Source organism: Amborella trichopoda, chromosome 4 (assembly GCF_054954075.1).
Source record: "Amborella trichopoda isolate Santa Cruz 75 chromosome 4, AtrichopodaSantaCruz75HAP2 v2.0, whole genome shotgun sequence".
Lineage (NCBI taxonomy): Eukaryota > Viridiplantae > Streptophyta > Magnoliopsida > Amborellales > Amborellaceae > Amborella > Amborella trichopoda.
In genome coordinates, this window is record NC_142339.1 from 21392670 (window position 1) to 21410316 (window position 17647).

General features: G+C 36.3%; 1 protein-coding gene across 4 annotated transcripts in view; it reads left to right on the plus strand.

Moving 5' to 3' along the window:
• The first annotated feature begins 784 nt into the window (after positions 1–784).
• The window catches only part of LOC18423405 (polyadenylate-binding protein 3), a 29343-nt gene continuing 12480 nt past the window's right edge, over positions 785–17647 (plus strand). For all 4 annotated transcript variants that reach the window (XR_016053376.1, XR_016053375.1, XM_011628296.3 and 1 more), the window contains exons 1-3: positions 785–926; positions 1087–1189; positions 8057–8127. Coding sequence is in view for 2 of the 4 variants with exons in the window: in XM_011628296.3 (XP_011626598.1) it covers positions 807–926; positions 1087–1189; positions 8057–8127 (294 nt within the window). In the remaining 2 variants the exon portion in view is untranslated. The remainder of the gene's footprint in view (positions 927–1086; positions 1190–8056; positions 8128–17647) is intronic.

A 17647-nucleotide genomic window follows, 5' to 3' on the forward strand; every position in this document is an offset into this window, starting at 1 on the left:
CAAACCAATTCCCATGAAAACTGATCTAAATCAACCTATTTTGATTTGGATCAATATGTTTTAAATATTAGTTTTGCAATACATTTGCCCCTCTCCATTTGGACAAACCTGTCAAACTAAATAAATTCCTAAAAAAATTTGACTTACCTCTCAACATAAATGTTTATATTAATCACGATTACTGCTATTCAATAATAGACAAACAAGGTAAGGTCTTTCTAAGCTCTCACCCTCAAGCGGTCTTCGTGCCAACCTAATGCCTCTCTCTTGATTATATATATTAAGTATTCGTGATCATCAAAACGGTTTAGATAGTGCCTCTCTTGATTATATATATTAAGCATTCGTGTTCATCAAATCGGTTTAGATAGTGTTTATATGTTAATTTATATATATATATATATATATTTTAACGTAAAAGAAATACGTCACATAGAATAGGGACCAAGTCGGAATGGTACTCAAGACATCGTCTTGTATTGCCCCGACCTCGACCACGATGCCTAGAGCCCATTGCTAACCCCGTCTCGCTGTCTCTCTCTCTCTCTCTCTCTCTAGACTTGAGTACCACGATCCATGAGATCTTTCTGAGTCCATGGTATAAGTTCTTAAGGCCATGGAATAAATCGATGGACGGTGGCTGAGAGAGAGAAAACGGGCCGCTGGCCTTGCATGCGTTCTCACCATCACCGTTCATCTATTAATCGGCCGCCAGTAGAAATTCATGACCAGTAGAAATTAATCGGCCGCACTATATTAGGCATTCACGGAGAGAAAGTGGAGCGAGAGAGAGAGAGAGAGAGACAATGGAGGAAGAGGAGCACGAGGTGTACGGCGGAGACATCCCAGACGAGGTCGACATGGAAGGGGCTGACAACCCCGATGTCGACATGGCTAGGGCAGACGAAGACGCCGCTGCTACCAAGGTTAACTCCCATATCTATCTCTCTTCTCCTTCTCACTTCTTCCTCCTTTCATATTTTTACAGAGAGAGAGAGAGAGAGAGAGAGAGAGAGAGAGAGAGAGAGAGAGAGTCCTCTAATGAACTGAGCTTTTCTGTTGTTTCCTCAATAACTTGTCAATTAGGAACTGGATGAGATGAAGAAGAGGCTTAAAGAGATGGAGGAGGAAGCTGCTGCTCTGCGTGAGATGCAGGCCAAAGTCGAGAAGGAGATGGGCGCTGTTCAAGGTTTCACCCTCCTCCTGCAACTTAATCTTTTTTCGTTTTTAACTTTTATCATTAATGGAGCGATGAGATGTGTGATTTCCGAGCAATTATTTGTATTATCGACACTATCTTATGTCATATTGATTGAATCGTTTTCTTGATTCAAGGATCATTTGTTTCTTTTTGTTCAGTTAATGTTAGGAATTGGGTTTGGGCTAGATTGTTGAGGGTGTTGATGGTTGCAGTACTTTTTCCCAAGTTGGAAACTGCTACTACCCTTGATAATGTTTTCCCCATTTTGTCTTTTCTTTTGAGTGATGCGTAGTTTTCAGTAATGTTTAACTTTTGAGCGTTGATGGGACTTAGATTGATATATTCTTCTCCTTGTTTTGGATTCTACTGTCCTTGCCGCCAAATTTCAGGCTTTTTTTTTTAATTGGTTTAAAATCAGCACATTTGTTCATGTCCATTTTTGGGAAACTTGAATGAGGCAGCTAAAACAACAGTCGTTTACAATCTCCATGTGGTCTTGATTTTTTCTTGTTGCATTTATTTATTTACTTTTGCATAATATAGTGGGTGCATAAAAGGCATGGAAATGGTTTTTTCTTTTTGTGGTTTCCTATACCTGGAAATGTTCTCTGTAAAGTATCTGTTAAAAGTATAGATTCGGGTGTAGTTTAATGGGGATGGGTCCCCTACCCGTGGTAGAAATGAAACTCGACGTGGCGACCCACCACCCCGATCACCTAACCTTGAGTCCTCTCCTGTGTTCTTGGATTAAATATGGTGGAAAATTTGTAGCTTGGTCAGAGAAAAAAAGTTAATAGGGGTTTAATGTCCCCATTTAGGTCCAATGGCTTTCCTTAAACATGAGGGTCTATTTGGGATCACTATTGCGGGACGGGAGATTTACATCTTTTTTGCCTTTTCCTATTAGAGACTTGTTGAGATCTTCATAGTCTTGTCATTTTCTGGGGACCATTGTTAAATAAATTGTGACAGACATTGAGCTGTACTTCAAGCATGCAATGGATGGTATGCTTTTATAAGTTTGAATTTTTACCCTGACTTCTATCTTGCAATACATGGCGTGTCTTTTGTGTGCTTATTTTTATCATTGCCCCTAATCTAACCCAAATAGATGAAGAAAAGTATCTTTGCCCAAAAATGATTTGCAATGAAGATCAATGGTATTACTTGGAAAGTATTCTATTCAAGAATGATGCAGTTCAATAGCTATGAAAATCCATATAGATAAATGTGCACACACACAGTTATATGCTTATGCATATACATACACATATGCATGCATTATCTATAGTATATGGGATTATCTAACATGCTTGTAGCATAGCTACCAGGATCTCTACTTTGGTAGGCGATCCCTTCTAGGATCTCGATTCTGTCGCTCTCGGAACGGATCTCTCAGGTATCTCGATTTTTAAATTTTGAGATCTCGAACTCCATTGATAGGGATCCTGATTCCTGTAGTTAGGGATCTTGATCCCAATGTTAAAGACCAAGACAACAATGTAACTGATGATTTTCTTTGTTTATTGCCAACTAATAACATGACTATTGCTTGCTTGCTATCAATAATGAGATCCCTACTTTAAAAAGTATACATATTCCTAAATAATCATACACTTTAAGGTTAGTAACTAGATCCCCAAAAAAGTTGGGATCAAGATCTCAAAAGGTTGGGATCAAGATCCCCAAAAGGTAGGGATCAAGATCCCCAAAAGGGCGGAATCTCGATCCTTAACATTTGGGGATTTCGATTCCTAAGATGTGTATGTACGGACGACGTTCCCAACTATAAGGATCTTCTAGCATTTCATGATCCCTCGCTTCCGATCCCGATCCCGATCCTGGTACCGTTCCTACTCCCGATCCCAACAACTATGGCTTGTAGTATGGTGAGGATTGTTATCCTATTTTTTGTTCTATGGACACTTGATGCCCCTAATATATGCAGCAATTTTTTTTTAACATGTTTATTCTCATCTTTTCATTTTTTTGTTAACAGCAAGGGGAAATTTGTTAAAAAAAAATAATGGCGTGATTTAGATGTATGTTGGTAACATGCACAACCTACCTACTGTTATCGAATTTTTCTGCCCTCGACTGTTGAGGCAGAAAAGAAATATGAAACAAAAAATATGTCAATATGACGACAGTAGGTCGGTTGTGCGTGCGTGTGTGTGTGTGTATTTTGTTTTTGTGGGGGGGGTGGGAGGACTTGTTTGTGGGTCTATCCCTTTAGTATTTGATGAATATCTTTTGCTTTTGGTTGATTGTTTTCTGGTTTTTCTCTCTCCTTTGCTCCTTCTTCCACATCTCCTTTGATTCCATGTCCACATAATGTCTTGGATGGGGGAGTCTAGAGTAGGGATTGGTGTCACTCTAAGTTTCTTGTATTATTTCATCGTAATATTTTGCACAGCAGTTTGAAAAGTTACTTCTCATCCTCATCATTTTTCATAGCCTGTTACTTTACCTTCTTATGAGATTTCTAACTTTATATTAGCAAATATGTTATTTGGTCTCTTCTTTATTGTCTAATACGATTTGGATGGATGGAGTTTTGACACTGCCTCTCATCTTCATCTCGTTATCTCCTGTTCTTAATAATATTTTAGCTTCTTTAACCCTTCTTCGGTAATCCTCTTGGACATTCTACCATTTCTAATTTTCTTGCTTTACAAAACGTGTTGAAAGAAAGATTCTGTTCAAATGTAATTCAAATGCGTTAATCTATGTTTATCTTATAATATTGTTACTAATAATAATGTTAGGGTGCGGTTTGTATAGAGCCGAGGCTCTAAACAATTAAAGTAAAGCACACCTTCAAATAATGTCGAGAAATGTGGTTTCAATACTAAAAATCTTTGTGATAGCCTTAAAATATATTCTAATCTTTAATTATAAAATTTAAAGCTTCAAAAATAGTGTAGATCGAACAGATCTATGAAAACTTGAAAATCTTGAAAATTGACGGTCAAAAAATGCATTACAAGATACACTATTTCCAAACCTTGAAAACCATTTTTTCTCATGTCCATGCATCTTGATGTCGAGATGATGAATTTGAGGATATTTGGGTATCAAAACAATTCTAGTGAAATTTTTGAGGTGGGCTGTAATTTGATTGTTTAGAGCCTCGGCTATGTATAAATTTTTTCCTTATTATTATTATTATTATTGTTGTTGTTGCCATTATCATTACTATTACTACAATGTTACCATTATCATTACTACTACTACTACTACTTTGGATTGGTAGCTCTTTAAAACTTGATGCCAACCAATTCTCGTAACCAAAACTTTGAAATATTTTTCACAAATATGACTCTACTATAGGTCGATTTAGGAAGTTAGTCAAATAGCCGAGAAGGAGAGAAGTTATTTTTTGGATTTTACTAGAAAGTCCCAAGAAAAAATTGGCTTTGAAACTTGAACTTATGATTAACTGCAAGACCCATTATATTTGAGGAGAGGCAAAAACCTAACTCCAAATTGAGAATTTTGTATAAAAAATATAATTTCTTTTTTATCAATTGGGAAGCTTGTTTCGTCTTAATTTTCATGTTGTACATTCATTCGTGTATGGTTCATCCTCACCATCCGCTTCCGAGAATCAATGACACTTTCTTTGATATTGCATCATGGAAACGAAAGTGGTAGATGTATGAAAACATTTCCCCTTTAATTTCTTCTTACCGTTTCAAATTGGCTCATCTTATTGTTTCCTACATTCTGTGCTATTTTCTATATTGATGTTCTGGTGACAAATTCTGGAAGTTCGTCAATCTTTCAGGGGGAGTAAAGATTATGCTGTTTAAAACGTTCATGGCAAATACTAACCTCTGTCTCTTTGTGATAAACTGTTTTGGGTGGTGACATAAAAAACATGGGTGGTACTATTACCTTCCTTCGCTTTAATTCCCTAAAAAGAATATTAGCCCTCTTATTCTAGGTTTTTAATATTTCTTTCTGGGCCTTGACAATAATTTCTATAAATGATGTGCTGATGTTCAGTAGTCTGTAGATTGTTTAGCTGTGTTTAGTAGGGAATTCCTGGTTTGTCACTTTACTTTTGGTTGACTTAGAGATCTTTATTTGATGACTTGGTGGAGCGTTTGAAATCTCTTTTCTCTGGAGAGAGATGATAGGTTGCCTTAGAGATGGAGTTCTGTTGGTAAATTATCTTGAAGCCTTTTTTTTCTCTTCATCCAGTGTGCTTTAAGGAGGCCAAAGGCTATAAATGTATCGCTTCTTGAGCTTGGGTGCCTTGGATCACTTACTTAATATTGCTCCTACTTAATGTTCATTTGGATTTTATTCTTCGGCTAGTTCAGAATCCATTGCTCCTAATTAATGAAACGTGCCTTTGAAAACCATGTTAGGGGATTTGTTTGACTCCAAATTTTAAATATACACTCTTTTCATTTGGATGATTAATCTAAAAACAAAAAGATTTTTTGGAAACACACTCGAAAAAGTGTCCTTTTAACCTAATGAGCATAGACCCTCCCTTCAATGAGATGATTAGATCTAGACTTTAGAGTAATTTCTTTTTAATCACAACTTTTGTATTTGGCCATAATCATTAGATGATCTATTTTGAAAAAGAGAAATAGATTTTGAGTTCTTAAAGCCTACATCTCAATGTCCACCAAATAGATGTGTTGGTCCTATGTTGGTGGAGTCACTGTGACCTTTTCTATGGTGTAAATTCGATTTTTTTTTGGGGATTTGTTATTGGTATGAGAGGGTGTGCATCCAAAATTTGGGGTCATATAATTGCCAGGAATATGTTTTTATTAAATAGCGGTTTCACGGTGACATAAAATTGCCATTTTATTTATTTTTATGTATTGGGGTTGGTTTTTTTTTTTTTTTTGGGGGGGAGGCCAGCCTGGTCTGCCATACCAATTATCTTATTTAAATATAAGGATGGAGGTATGAAAGATTTGCAGTAGGATTGGTGCTTCTATTTGGATAAAAATGTGGACCAACATTTCAGGTTGTTCTATCCTCATAAAAATAGGGACATGGTCCTTGCCGCATCCTAGATACTCAATGGTTGTACACTTGGAGGTAGAAGACTTGAATGTGAGGAGGGACCCATCTCTCTCTCTCTCAGTCACACAATCGATAATGGGATTTATATACATCTATCTCCATATGGCCCATTTGGAAGTTGTGGATAATGATGCGGTACCAAACAGCCTCATTGTCATGTGGGGCAAAACACTTTTACTAGTTTTGTCTCCATGACTCTTTAGTGCCATTTTCCATACAAGCGAGGCCGATATTTTCTTGCTATCCCAAATGTTGGGCATGTATGTAAAGCCTCCTATCAGCGTTTTACATGATCCATAGACGCTTAAGGATTAAGCAACTGTATCCTTAAATGATTGTAGTTCAAAAGTGTGAGGATAGTTATAAAAGCATACACACCCAAAACATGGGTAGGAACACATGCACAGATATAGGTATGGGGTTTGCTGGCACTCTTGATAAGGGAACTATTGGCAACTGATCGTCCTTGATCCCTGTCTTTCTTGTTCCATTTCCCTCTTCATTTTGCTTCGAGTGGGCTAGATGGCATTCTTCTTACCTATTGATATTCTCAAACATCTTGGATGAGGTCGTGGTCATGGCACAACGTGATTCGTGAGGCAGGCAATGCTCTCCCTAATGATGGGGAAGGGAATCAGTTGTGATTAGGTTGTCATTCCTGAATCCTTCTAGAGGCTCTTGATCCTCTTGCATCTGTCGCATTTCTTTCCCTTTCTCAACCCTTTTTCTCCCGAACTTTCTTTGTCACTGCTCTCTTCCATCCCGTTCAAGTTTCTTGTTACAATCCTGTTTTTCTGATCTTCAGACATTGCTTTGTCGTGCTTTTTCTGCTTTGTCACTCATAATAGGTTAATTTTTTACATCCTTTTGATTTATGTCTGAATAGAGTGCTACTTGATGTCTGCTTCTTTTCCCATAATTAACCATACCAAATAAAAAACAAAAGAAGAAATTTTTTTTGATGCACCATCTCCGACATTTTTCATTCTTTTTATGTCACTATATTCATGTCCATGGGTGAAGGAGGATCATCAGCTGCCAACAATTCCCTTATTAGGGGTGCCTAGGGAATCCCATTCCTGTATTTGTGCATGTGTTCGTACCCCCATTTTGAGTGCGTGTGTTTTTATAACTATCACATCCTTTAGAACTATGACGATTTAAGGATGTAGTTTTGTACTCCTTGAGGATGGGGAAGGGAATCTATGGTGATTGGCTTGCTTCTTGAGGCTCCTGATCCTCTTGCATTTGTCACATTTGTTTCCCTCTCGCAACCGTTTTCTCCCTAACTTCCTTTGTTACTGCTCTCTTCCAACCCCTTTTAAGTTTCCTGTCGTATTCCTGTTTTTACGATCATCAGACGTTTCTTTGTCCTTCTTTTTCTACTCTATGTCACTCATGATAGTTTATAGTTTTTTGCATCCTTTTGAGTTCCGTCTGAATAGAGTGCTACTTGATGTCTGCTTCTTTACCGATGGTGTGTTAATCAATTATAAAAAAAAAATGAAAACGATTTTGATGCACCATCTTCCAAATTTTTCCGTTCCTTTTTATGTCACTATTTTCATGTATTCAAGTTATGGTAAATCAGCTTGCCTCAGTTGCCATGTAGGGCCATTTGATTCAAGTGATATTATTTTAAATTAAATTCTTATTTCCTTCATCCGGTGGCACAGGTTAGGACTTAATATTGCTTTTTTTATTGTTATGATAATATGCTTCTTGCTTTTGTGGAATGTCGCCCGCTTTGTTGTTGACCATGTTGACTTATGCTTTGGGCTACCAACACAAATGTAGATCCTGCCAGTGTTGCTGCAGCACAAGCAAGCAGGGAAGAGGCAGATAATCGGTCGGTCTTTGTTGGTAATGTGAGTTTTGATTTTCCTTTCCATGTCTATAACTCAATAACTCGTCAGATTTTTGATGGATTGGAGGCCTTTGGAATTTTGTTGACAATGGCTCCTTGTTGTTCATGGCGTTTGGTGCTGCTTTTGTATTTGTATTTTGCTATCAATGTTGTTTTTAGCTTTCTACTCATGTATTGGTAGTGATATTATGATTGTTGAGAGTTAAAAATTTCAGTATTTGTTTTATTATTTGTTCTGATAAGCTATGATAAAAAAGATATTCTTTGTGAATATCTAGTCTCATATTTTCAAGGCAGTCTTAAGTTTTTAATTGTGATTGCCTAGCTTTTATGGGTGATGCGCTCCCATCTTAACTTGACTGGGGCCTCAGGTAAGATGGGCTAGTGGATTTTTCAAATTCCCTAGTCATTCATCTCCGGGGCCTTACTCAAACCCTGAAAACCCAGATGGTACTGGGGTTGTGAATGTGAGGGACTATAATTTGCTTATGGTTTCCTTTTGCAATTAGATATTTTTCCTAATATTAGTTTGTTCTTCTCCTTAGTTTCCTAGTACAAAAAGAGAACTGTGTAATACGTGGTAGAACTTTCTGAGAATAGTTTAGCATAAGATTCAGTGAACTGCGAGCTGATCTGCAAGGCCGTCATCTCTAAAACCGAGGTTTTGGATTATTGACTTGGATAGATGTAGAGATGATGATATTTCTTTGTTCTAAGGAGCGATGTTGAAATTACTGTTACGGTCACTAGATACAATTTATTCAGCTTCAGCTTCAGCTTCAAACATTATCTGTTTTTGATTTATGGGCCTTTTCTTTTCCCCTTTTCTTTTGAGTTATATCTAGAGTCATTGCATAAGGAAGGTCAAGTGTATGATAGGGAGGCTTTGTTTGCATTCCAAGGGGATACTGCTTTAGTTTCCATTGGATATTGCAAAGTCCAAAAGGCGAAATTTACGAAGTCCTTATTTCAAAGTAAATATTATCCTGCAACCTCTTGGGGGCCTAGAGCTGTCCCATGAGCCAGTTAACATTTTTAGGGTTGCAGGGTTGCCTCAATATTTGCTACTCATCAATTGCTTGTGATTTTACTTCATTTACATATATGCCATGATCAATGTAGGGAAGTGGTCAATTCCATACGTCTGTTTAATTTTCTGTCCATTATCACCCTCTTGTATAAACAATCAGTTGTCCAACAGTCTAGTGACATGTTTTATTGTGAGGAACTAACATGGAAGGGAAACCTCATTAATCATTGTGATCACCTTCTAGTTCATGGCCAAAACATACAAATTCTCTTGAGAGTCACACTAGCTTTGGCCCAACTGGCATTGTTAGTGCCTGAAGGTCCTGCACAACATTCAAGAATAATTTTGTCTTTACTGCTAGTACTAACTCAACCAAAACCTGATTGCTTCAATGCCTTTGTATGTTCCTTTTATCTCCAGCAAACAATATTTTTTAAAAGGTCTAGTTCTTTTCTATATTGATGAGCTTTTATACACTGTAGAATCTACTTCTGTTCAATTGTGATTTTCATCTTCTAATTCTTCACACCTCACTAACCTTAAATCATGCTGCTCTAGGGTTTGACATGGAATCAGAGCAGCAACTTGTCTGGTCCTCATGCAATTCCATGTATACAATCTACATCAAGTACTTTCAAAGAAACCCGGAATTATTACTCTTGAATTAGGGTTGACCACATTTTTACGAAGTAGGAACAGTTATCATCTACTGTAAGGATTACGTGCGTATTACAATCCTAAATTTTTTGATGTTCTCATCAATCTATGTCCACTGATATGCATATAGACGGTTATTCCATTCAAATCAAGGCCTAAATACCTAATTAGGGTTTTGTGATAGACTTTGAGGACTCCTGCAAATCTCACTGGTGCGAGGCTTTGTTTTATCTGACCTAGCCCTCCCTTATTTAGTTCAACCGTGTTGTTTCTCCCTAGAAATTTGGGGAGGAATGGAAAGTTATTGTGGTTTTCGTGATTGCCGACTTTTGTGTGCATTAGAGGATATTTCTTTTGAAAGTCGTGTAGACTGTCATTTTAAGGGGTTTCTGATTGATTCAGATGTTCCCCACAACCCCATACATCTCCAATCTAATTCTCTTGGTATTTAGATCCCTAAGAATCATGATTTGAGGAATTTTTTATTGACATGCATATCAAAATGTAAGTAGTTAGCTTTTCGTGGTTGATAGACAATTACTTGGCAAGTTAAGCATGACTGATATAAGATTGATAATTCTCTTGTACATGAATGCATTTTCGATTTGTAGTATATATTTATGTGGCATGATCATGTAGAATTGTTTCTATCTTAGGTCATATAGAAGTTAACTTTCATGATGTTTGGGATTCTTGAATTAAATCATGGGATATGGTGCTTTTCTATTGGCTGGTAGGATTGTGGATGCTTTTTATCTGCATCTGGGTTGACTGCTTGAGGTGTGAGATGATGGTTTCCTTATTGGTGCCTAGGCTTGTGAGTTAAGATGTTGGATTGTTGAGTACTTCAATGTGCTCATGGCTCGTAGTCCCACAAAACCCACATGGTAGCGTGTGGCCTTCCCCATTGAGAAGTTCCTTAGATTTATATGCTCATTTCTTTAGAAGGTTGGATGGATCTAAGTAGGAAATTCCCTAGGAGTGAAATGTCAAGGCATGATGTCAGATTCAACATTATATGTGAGTTGGAGGATTGAAATCAATGGAATCTTGCGAGTACAGCTTGATTTAGTGGATTTCAGGATTGCTGTAGTATATATTTTTTCTTTTGATAGGTATGAATTATTTCATTAAGGTATAATTCATTTACAAGTGTTCATTCACAAAATTGTCCCATCCTATAGACCTTTAAGAAACTACAAAAAATGAGACATCAAGGGAAGTTCTATGGACCCCCTTGCGTGCCAAATGATCAGCCATTGCATTGGTTTCCTTCTATGAGTTGTGGAGAGAGACTGACTGACTGCTAATAGAGAAGTTCTCTTCAAAGTTTCTCATTTTGAGTCTTCTTTTCTTCCCCCCTCCCCCCAAAAAAAGAAGCCTCCATGGACATGACGATTCCTTCTTCGCCCATGAGATGATATTTTCTGAAATCGCCTTCTATCTCCATCTCCTTCAATTCTACTGGTTTTGAATTTTGTTGGCCTATTGATAGCACCCACACCTCCACGTCAGTTGCATCATGATGCAGACTACTTTCCTAGGGCTTTAACTTTGACGCACAAGTTTGTTCTGGGTGAACCAAAGCTTAATCAAAGAGCTCTTTGAGATCTATGATCTTATCTTTATGGGCTTTTTGGACCTTTGAAATTTCGGGCTTCAAATCATGTTTGAAAGCCTGATGGAAAAATCAATGACGAATTTTAATTTTCATTAGTGTGTTAGGTATCTTTCTTTCCATTACTGGGTTTTAGAAGGCTAGGGTAGGGAACATAGTCAATCTTCTACTCTAAAAATAAAACATAGTCAATCTTCTGGAAAGATCAAACATTTAGAAGATTGTGGTCTCAATGCATAATAAAGTTAAGAGTCTTCAAATCAATCAAGTTGAGTAATAAAAATTGATTTTTCAATTTACTGTGAGAGGCCATTTTCAGAGTAGAGATTCCTCCAACTCGTTTTGTAGAGAGTGATTCTTCAACTCTAACCTAGGATTGGAAGAGTCTCTCCCTAAGGTTAGAACCCCCATATTTTTTTGGTGGAGAGATTCCTCATAACCTTTGTGGGTTGGTGGTGTACATGCTTGGTTTCCTTCTTTCCCCTCTTGTGTAGCAAATCCTCTTCTAAAATTCCCCACAACCAAGTTTGTCACTGATTCAAGTGCTGCTATAAACAATCTTGGTTCAACTTTCCAAATCTCAGCTATATGCCCAACCCTCCCATGGCACTCAAACTTTAGTTTGAACCCAAGATTGGGCCTTATTGAACCCTAGGATCTCCATCTCATTATCCTCGTCTTGCTGGACTTGCTAAACTCTAGCAACTTTAACCTCTATTAAATGTCACACCCGAAGTTTACTAACATTTTTGAGGTGCAACAAGCTATTCTTATATTATATATATATAGAACAATATTCAGAATTTCTACTTATGTATTGCACCAATTGGATTTTTCCATTTTTTAAAATTTGTACAAGATCTACTCACAACTAATATTAACAGTAAGGTCCATTCAGAAGTTTCCCAATTGTACAAAGTACACTTTCAACTTATGTTAACATGAAGGTTCATACATTTACAATTTTGATGGAACAAAAGTTTCAAAAATATTTGATCCTGATTACAATTTCTCCCAAGCTACTCCTGCTGTACAACGCATGATGAGGCTGCCATTAGTATGAAAAGAATTCACAACAGTTTGATGAGCTTGAATACTCAGTAAGTGATTGTCATTATCGTAAATTCATAATTGGAAAATGTAATAGGTTTTAAAAGAAACAATATGAAGAGGAATATACATGAAGAATGGTTTTAAGTTCAAAAACACACAATTTAATATAATCCCAAGGATTGAGCTGCATACAAACACTTTGACAGAAATGCATAATTCGGGAGATTTCACAAAATACCCTACTGGTGTCCTAAGTAGGTCACCTATATACCCCACCAGCGTCCTGGATGGGTCCACTTAATCCCTACAGGGCCAATCATACCTCACCGACGTACCGCATGAGTCCACTTAATCCCTACTGGCGTACTGGATAGGTCCACTTAATCCCTGCAAGTCCACTCATACCTCACTGACGTACTGGATGAGTCCACTTAATCTCTACCGGCGTACCGGATAGGTTTACTTAATCTTTACAGGTCCAATTATACCTCACCGGTGTACCGAATGAATCCACTTAGTCCCTACCGGCATACCAGGTAGGTCTACTTATACTTAAATTATCTCTGAAACTTCTTTAAACATCAGAAAGCAGCAATATCATACATTGAAAATATCTTTGAAATCCCTAATGTGAATTTACTTGAACCAATTAATAATAATAACTTTCATTGAAATATCTATAAGTAGCCAGTCAAACATTTTGAGCAATAATTTTGGAAAGGTAGCAGTTCGGAAAGACATTCTTGAAATGTAACAAGATAGACAGTTTAGTATCAATAGAAGAACTCTTATGGGAACTCAAAATTAAATACGGAATTATCACAATTTATGGGAATGCAAATACGCAAATAATCATTTCACAAGAATAGATAGCGTTCATACGGACAAAATACAGTTAAATATAGAAATGCGTGAATCTTACAGTAGTGGCAATAGTACAATCAAGTGCAGAAATATCAGTTCTTTGAATAATGATTTTATAGGAGAATGAAGTCATTTGCACATGAATTTTATAGTGTTTAAATATTCAAAACAATAAAAGGAAATCTCACAATTTTACTAAAAGAGGAATTACCAGTTCTACTTTGCTAGAAAATGAAATCATTTATGCATAACACTTGTAAAAGTGATGTACAAATTATCATAATTTTATTAAAAGCGTATTAATTTCAGGAAAATGAGGTTACTTACATTTATAGGTCACGAGATGGGTATATGGCTACTGCTATCCGAGTTCGACCGAGATTATTGGCGTTCAGCTAAAGGTGTAGGACACGAGGCCAAATGAGTTTTCTTTTTATGGGGAGAGAATATGTTCATAAGGGAGAGGAAATATTACATAGTCATTAAAATAATAATATCGTTAGGAGAAAATAATACTTCGTGAGTATATTATTCAAATTATGAGAGGATGATGCGTGTGGATGTCATGAAAATGAACATACTATCATAATAATATAATAAATGAGAATGATATGGGAATGAAAACTGTACTCACTCATACAGTAATACAAAGTGAACATTATCTAAAAAAAGATATGGCAATGAAAATACTATTATGGGAATACTCTGGGATTGACAATGATATATTATATGGGGATGATATGAGAATAATATCATGTATGAGGATGGTATGAGAGTGAAATATTACAATTTATACATGCATGATATGAGAATAAAATACAATGATATATGGGAATGAAATCATTATATTATAATATATGAGAATGCCATGAAATTAAGACTACTATTATAAGATGTTAATATTTTATAATAATGAGAATATTATTACGATCATTATGAGAGACATATGATGAGGGAGAGAGAATAATGAAAAATATTAAAATTATGCTTATGAAGAGAGTATGATGAGGGAGAGAGAATAATTGAAAACTATCAAAATTATACTCATGATGAGAGTATGATGGAGAGAGAATAATGAAACTATTAAAATTTTGCTCATGATGAGAGTATGATAACGGTGAGAGAATAATTGAAAACTATTAAAATTATGCTCATGATGAGAGTATGATGAGTATGATGAGAGATACGATGAGGGAGAGATGGGAATGAAAATTATTAAAATTATGAGAAATTATGAGAGCATGATGAGATGATAATAAACACTTATTAAAATTACGCTATTATGAACATGATGAGATGATAATAACCACTTATTAAAATGACACTATAATGAGAGCATGATGAGATGATAATAACCACTTATTAAAATTATACTATTATGAGAGCATGATGAGATGATAATAACCACTTATTAAAATTTTAAAATTACACTATTATGAGAACATGATGAGGGAGGGATAGAATAATTGAAATTTAAATGAGTGAGAGAGAGAGGGAACTTACGTAGAGAGAGAGGAGCTCCTATTTGAGAGGACAGAGGGAGGACCGACTGATGCTTTGTTTAAAGGGCCAAAGGGGTATTTATATGGGTAGGACTCAATATACACTTGACACATGGCTACTATGTATCATTTTTCTTATTTGAATAATAGCCACCATGAGACATTTCATCATGATGATGGCCATCATGAGACACCTCATATTTCATTTTCCTTCAATTTATAATTTTTTTTTTTTTTTTTATGCAAAAAAACGTGCAAGTATATTTGTGGTCACATGGTGTATTGTAACCTCATGGACCATCATTTAAATTTATGCCTTTATTCATTTATTTATTTGTTTATTATTAATATTATTCTTACTATTATTATTTTTATTATCTCTATTATTGTTATTATTCTTATTACTATTATTATTATTATTTTGTTACTAATATTACTATTTTATTTTATTATTCTTATAATATATATATATATATATATATATTCCCAAAAATTTAGGGTCGTCACATGAATGTCAAATTTGAATGGACAAATGATTGTGAGGAGAGTTTTCAAGAACTAAAAGCCCGATTGACTTTAGCGCCTATCCTAACTTTTCCTGAGGGAAATGGGTGATTTGTGATTTATAGTGATGCTTCACTTCAAGGCTTGGGCTGCGTATTTATGCAACATGGAAAGGTAGTGGCATATGCATCTAGACAGTTGAAAGAATATGAGAAAAAGTATCCAACTCATGACTTAGAATTGGCTGCAATAGTATTTGCGTTGAAAATTTGGAGGCATTATCTGTATGGTGAGCAATTTGAAATATATACAGATCATAAGAGTTTGAAATACCTCTTTTCCCAGAAAGATTTAAATATGCGGCAGGTAAGATGGATGGATTTCCTAAAAGACTATGATTGTACAAGCCATTATCATTCAGGGAATGCTAATGTTATGGTAGATGCTCTAAGTACGAAGTCTACTAGAGTGCTAGCTCATCTAATGATTTGAGAAATAAAGTTGTTAAAAGAGATAGTGGATTGACATCCGACTCCGCCCCTTAATGGTAGGGTAGGTATGGTTGCGAACATAAGGGTAGAACCCTAATTTGTTCAACTGGTTCGGCTAGCACAAAAAGGGGACCCTCAGCTCATAAAAATTATAGAAGAAATGAAGTTGGGAAACAGAGACGAATTCTCCATAAGCAGTGACGACTTATTAAGATTCAGAGGTCGGATCTGCGTTTCGGATGATGAAAATGTGAAGAAAGCTATCTTGGAAGAAGCACATCACTCCTGTTATACCATTCATCCCTGGAGTACCAAGATGTACCAAGACCTGAAGAAAACCTTCTGGTGGAATGATATGAAAAAGGAGGTTGCACTATTTGTTTCGAAGTGCCTAACATGCTAGCAAGTAAAAGTTGAGCATTAGAAGCCCGTTGGGTTGTTGCAACCCTTACCTGTGTCGGAGTGGAAATGGGAGCACATTTTTATGGACTATCTCCGGCTTGCCAAGAACAAGTTCAGGGCATGACAGCATTTGGGTCATTGTGGACTGGCTGACCAAGGCTGCCCACTTTCTATCGATCCCCACGACCTACACTTTAGATTGACAGGCCCAGTTGTGTATCAAGGAAATAGTGTGGTTGTATGGAGATCCGGTTAGTATTGTATCGGATAGGGACATTCGGTTTACCTCTAGATTTTGGGGTTGGCTGCAGTCAGCCATGGGAACGAGACTCACCTTTAGTACTGCCTTTCACCCCCAAACTGATGGGCAAACAGAGAGGACTATCCGGACCTTAGAAGCTGTGCTAAGGGCCTGCGTCATGAACTTTACAGGAAGTTGGGATGGCCATTTACCCTTGATAGAGTTTGCCTATAATAGCAACTTCCAAGCTAGTGTTCAGATGGCCCCATATGAAGCCTTGTATGGAAGGAAATGCAGGTCATCTGTCTGTTGAGACGAGGTTGGTGAAAGAAGGCTTTTGGGGCAAAAAATCGTCTAGATAACCTCAGATAAAATAGCATTAATTCGGAAAAGGCTTAGAACAGCTCAGAGTCTAGAAAAGAGTTATGCCGATAACAGATGGAGAGACCTTGAGTTTGAGATAGGTGGTCGGGTCTTTATAATAATAATAATAATAATAATAATAGTAATAAGAATAATAACAATAATAGTGATAATAAAAATAATAGTAGTAAAAATAATATTAATAATAAATAAATAAATGAATAACGACATAAATTTAAATGATGGTCTGTGAGGTTACAGTACACCATTGGACCACCATTATACTTACACATTTTTTTGCATAAAAAAAAAAACTTATAAATTAAAGGAAAATGAAATATGAGGTGTCTCATGATTAGGGTGAGGTGTCTCATGATTAGGGTGAGGTGTCTCATGATGGCCATCATCATGATTAGGGTGAGGTGTCTCATGATGGCCATCATCATGATTAGGGTGAGGTGTCTCATGATGGCCATCATCATGGTGGCTATTATTAAAATAAGAAAAATAACACATGGATGTCATGTGCCAAGTGTATATTGAGTCCTACCCTTATAAATACTCCATTATTCCCTTAAACAAAGCATCAATTGGTCCTCTCTTTCCCCTCTCAAATAGGAGCTCCTCTCTCTCTCTACGTAAGTTCCTTCTCTCTCTCACTCATTTCAATTTCAATTATTCTCTCCTTCCCTCATCATGCTCTTATAATAGTGTAATTTTAATAAGTGGTATTATCATCTCATCATGTTCTCATAATAGTGTAATTTTAATAAGTGGTTATTATCATCTCATCATT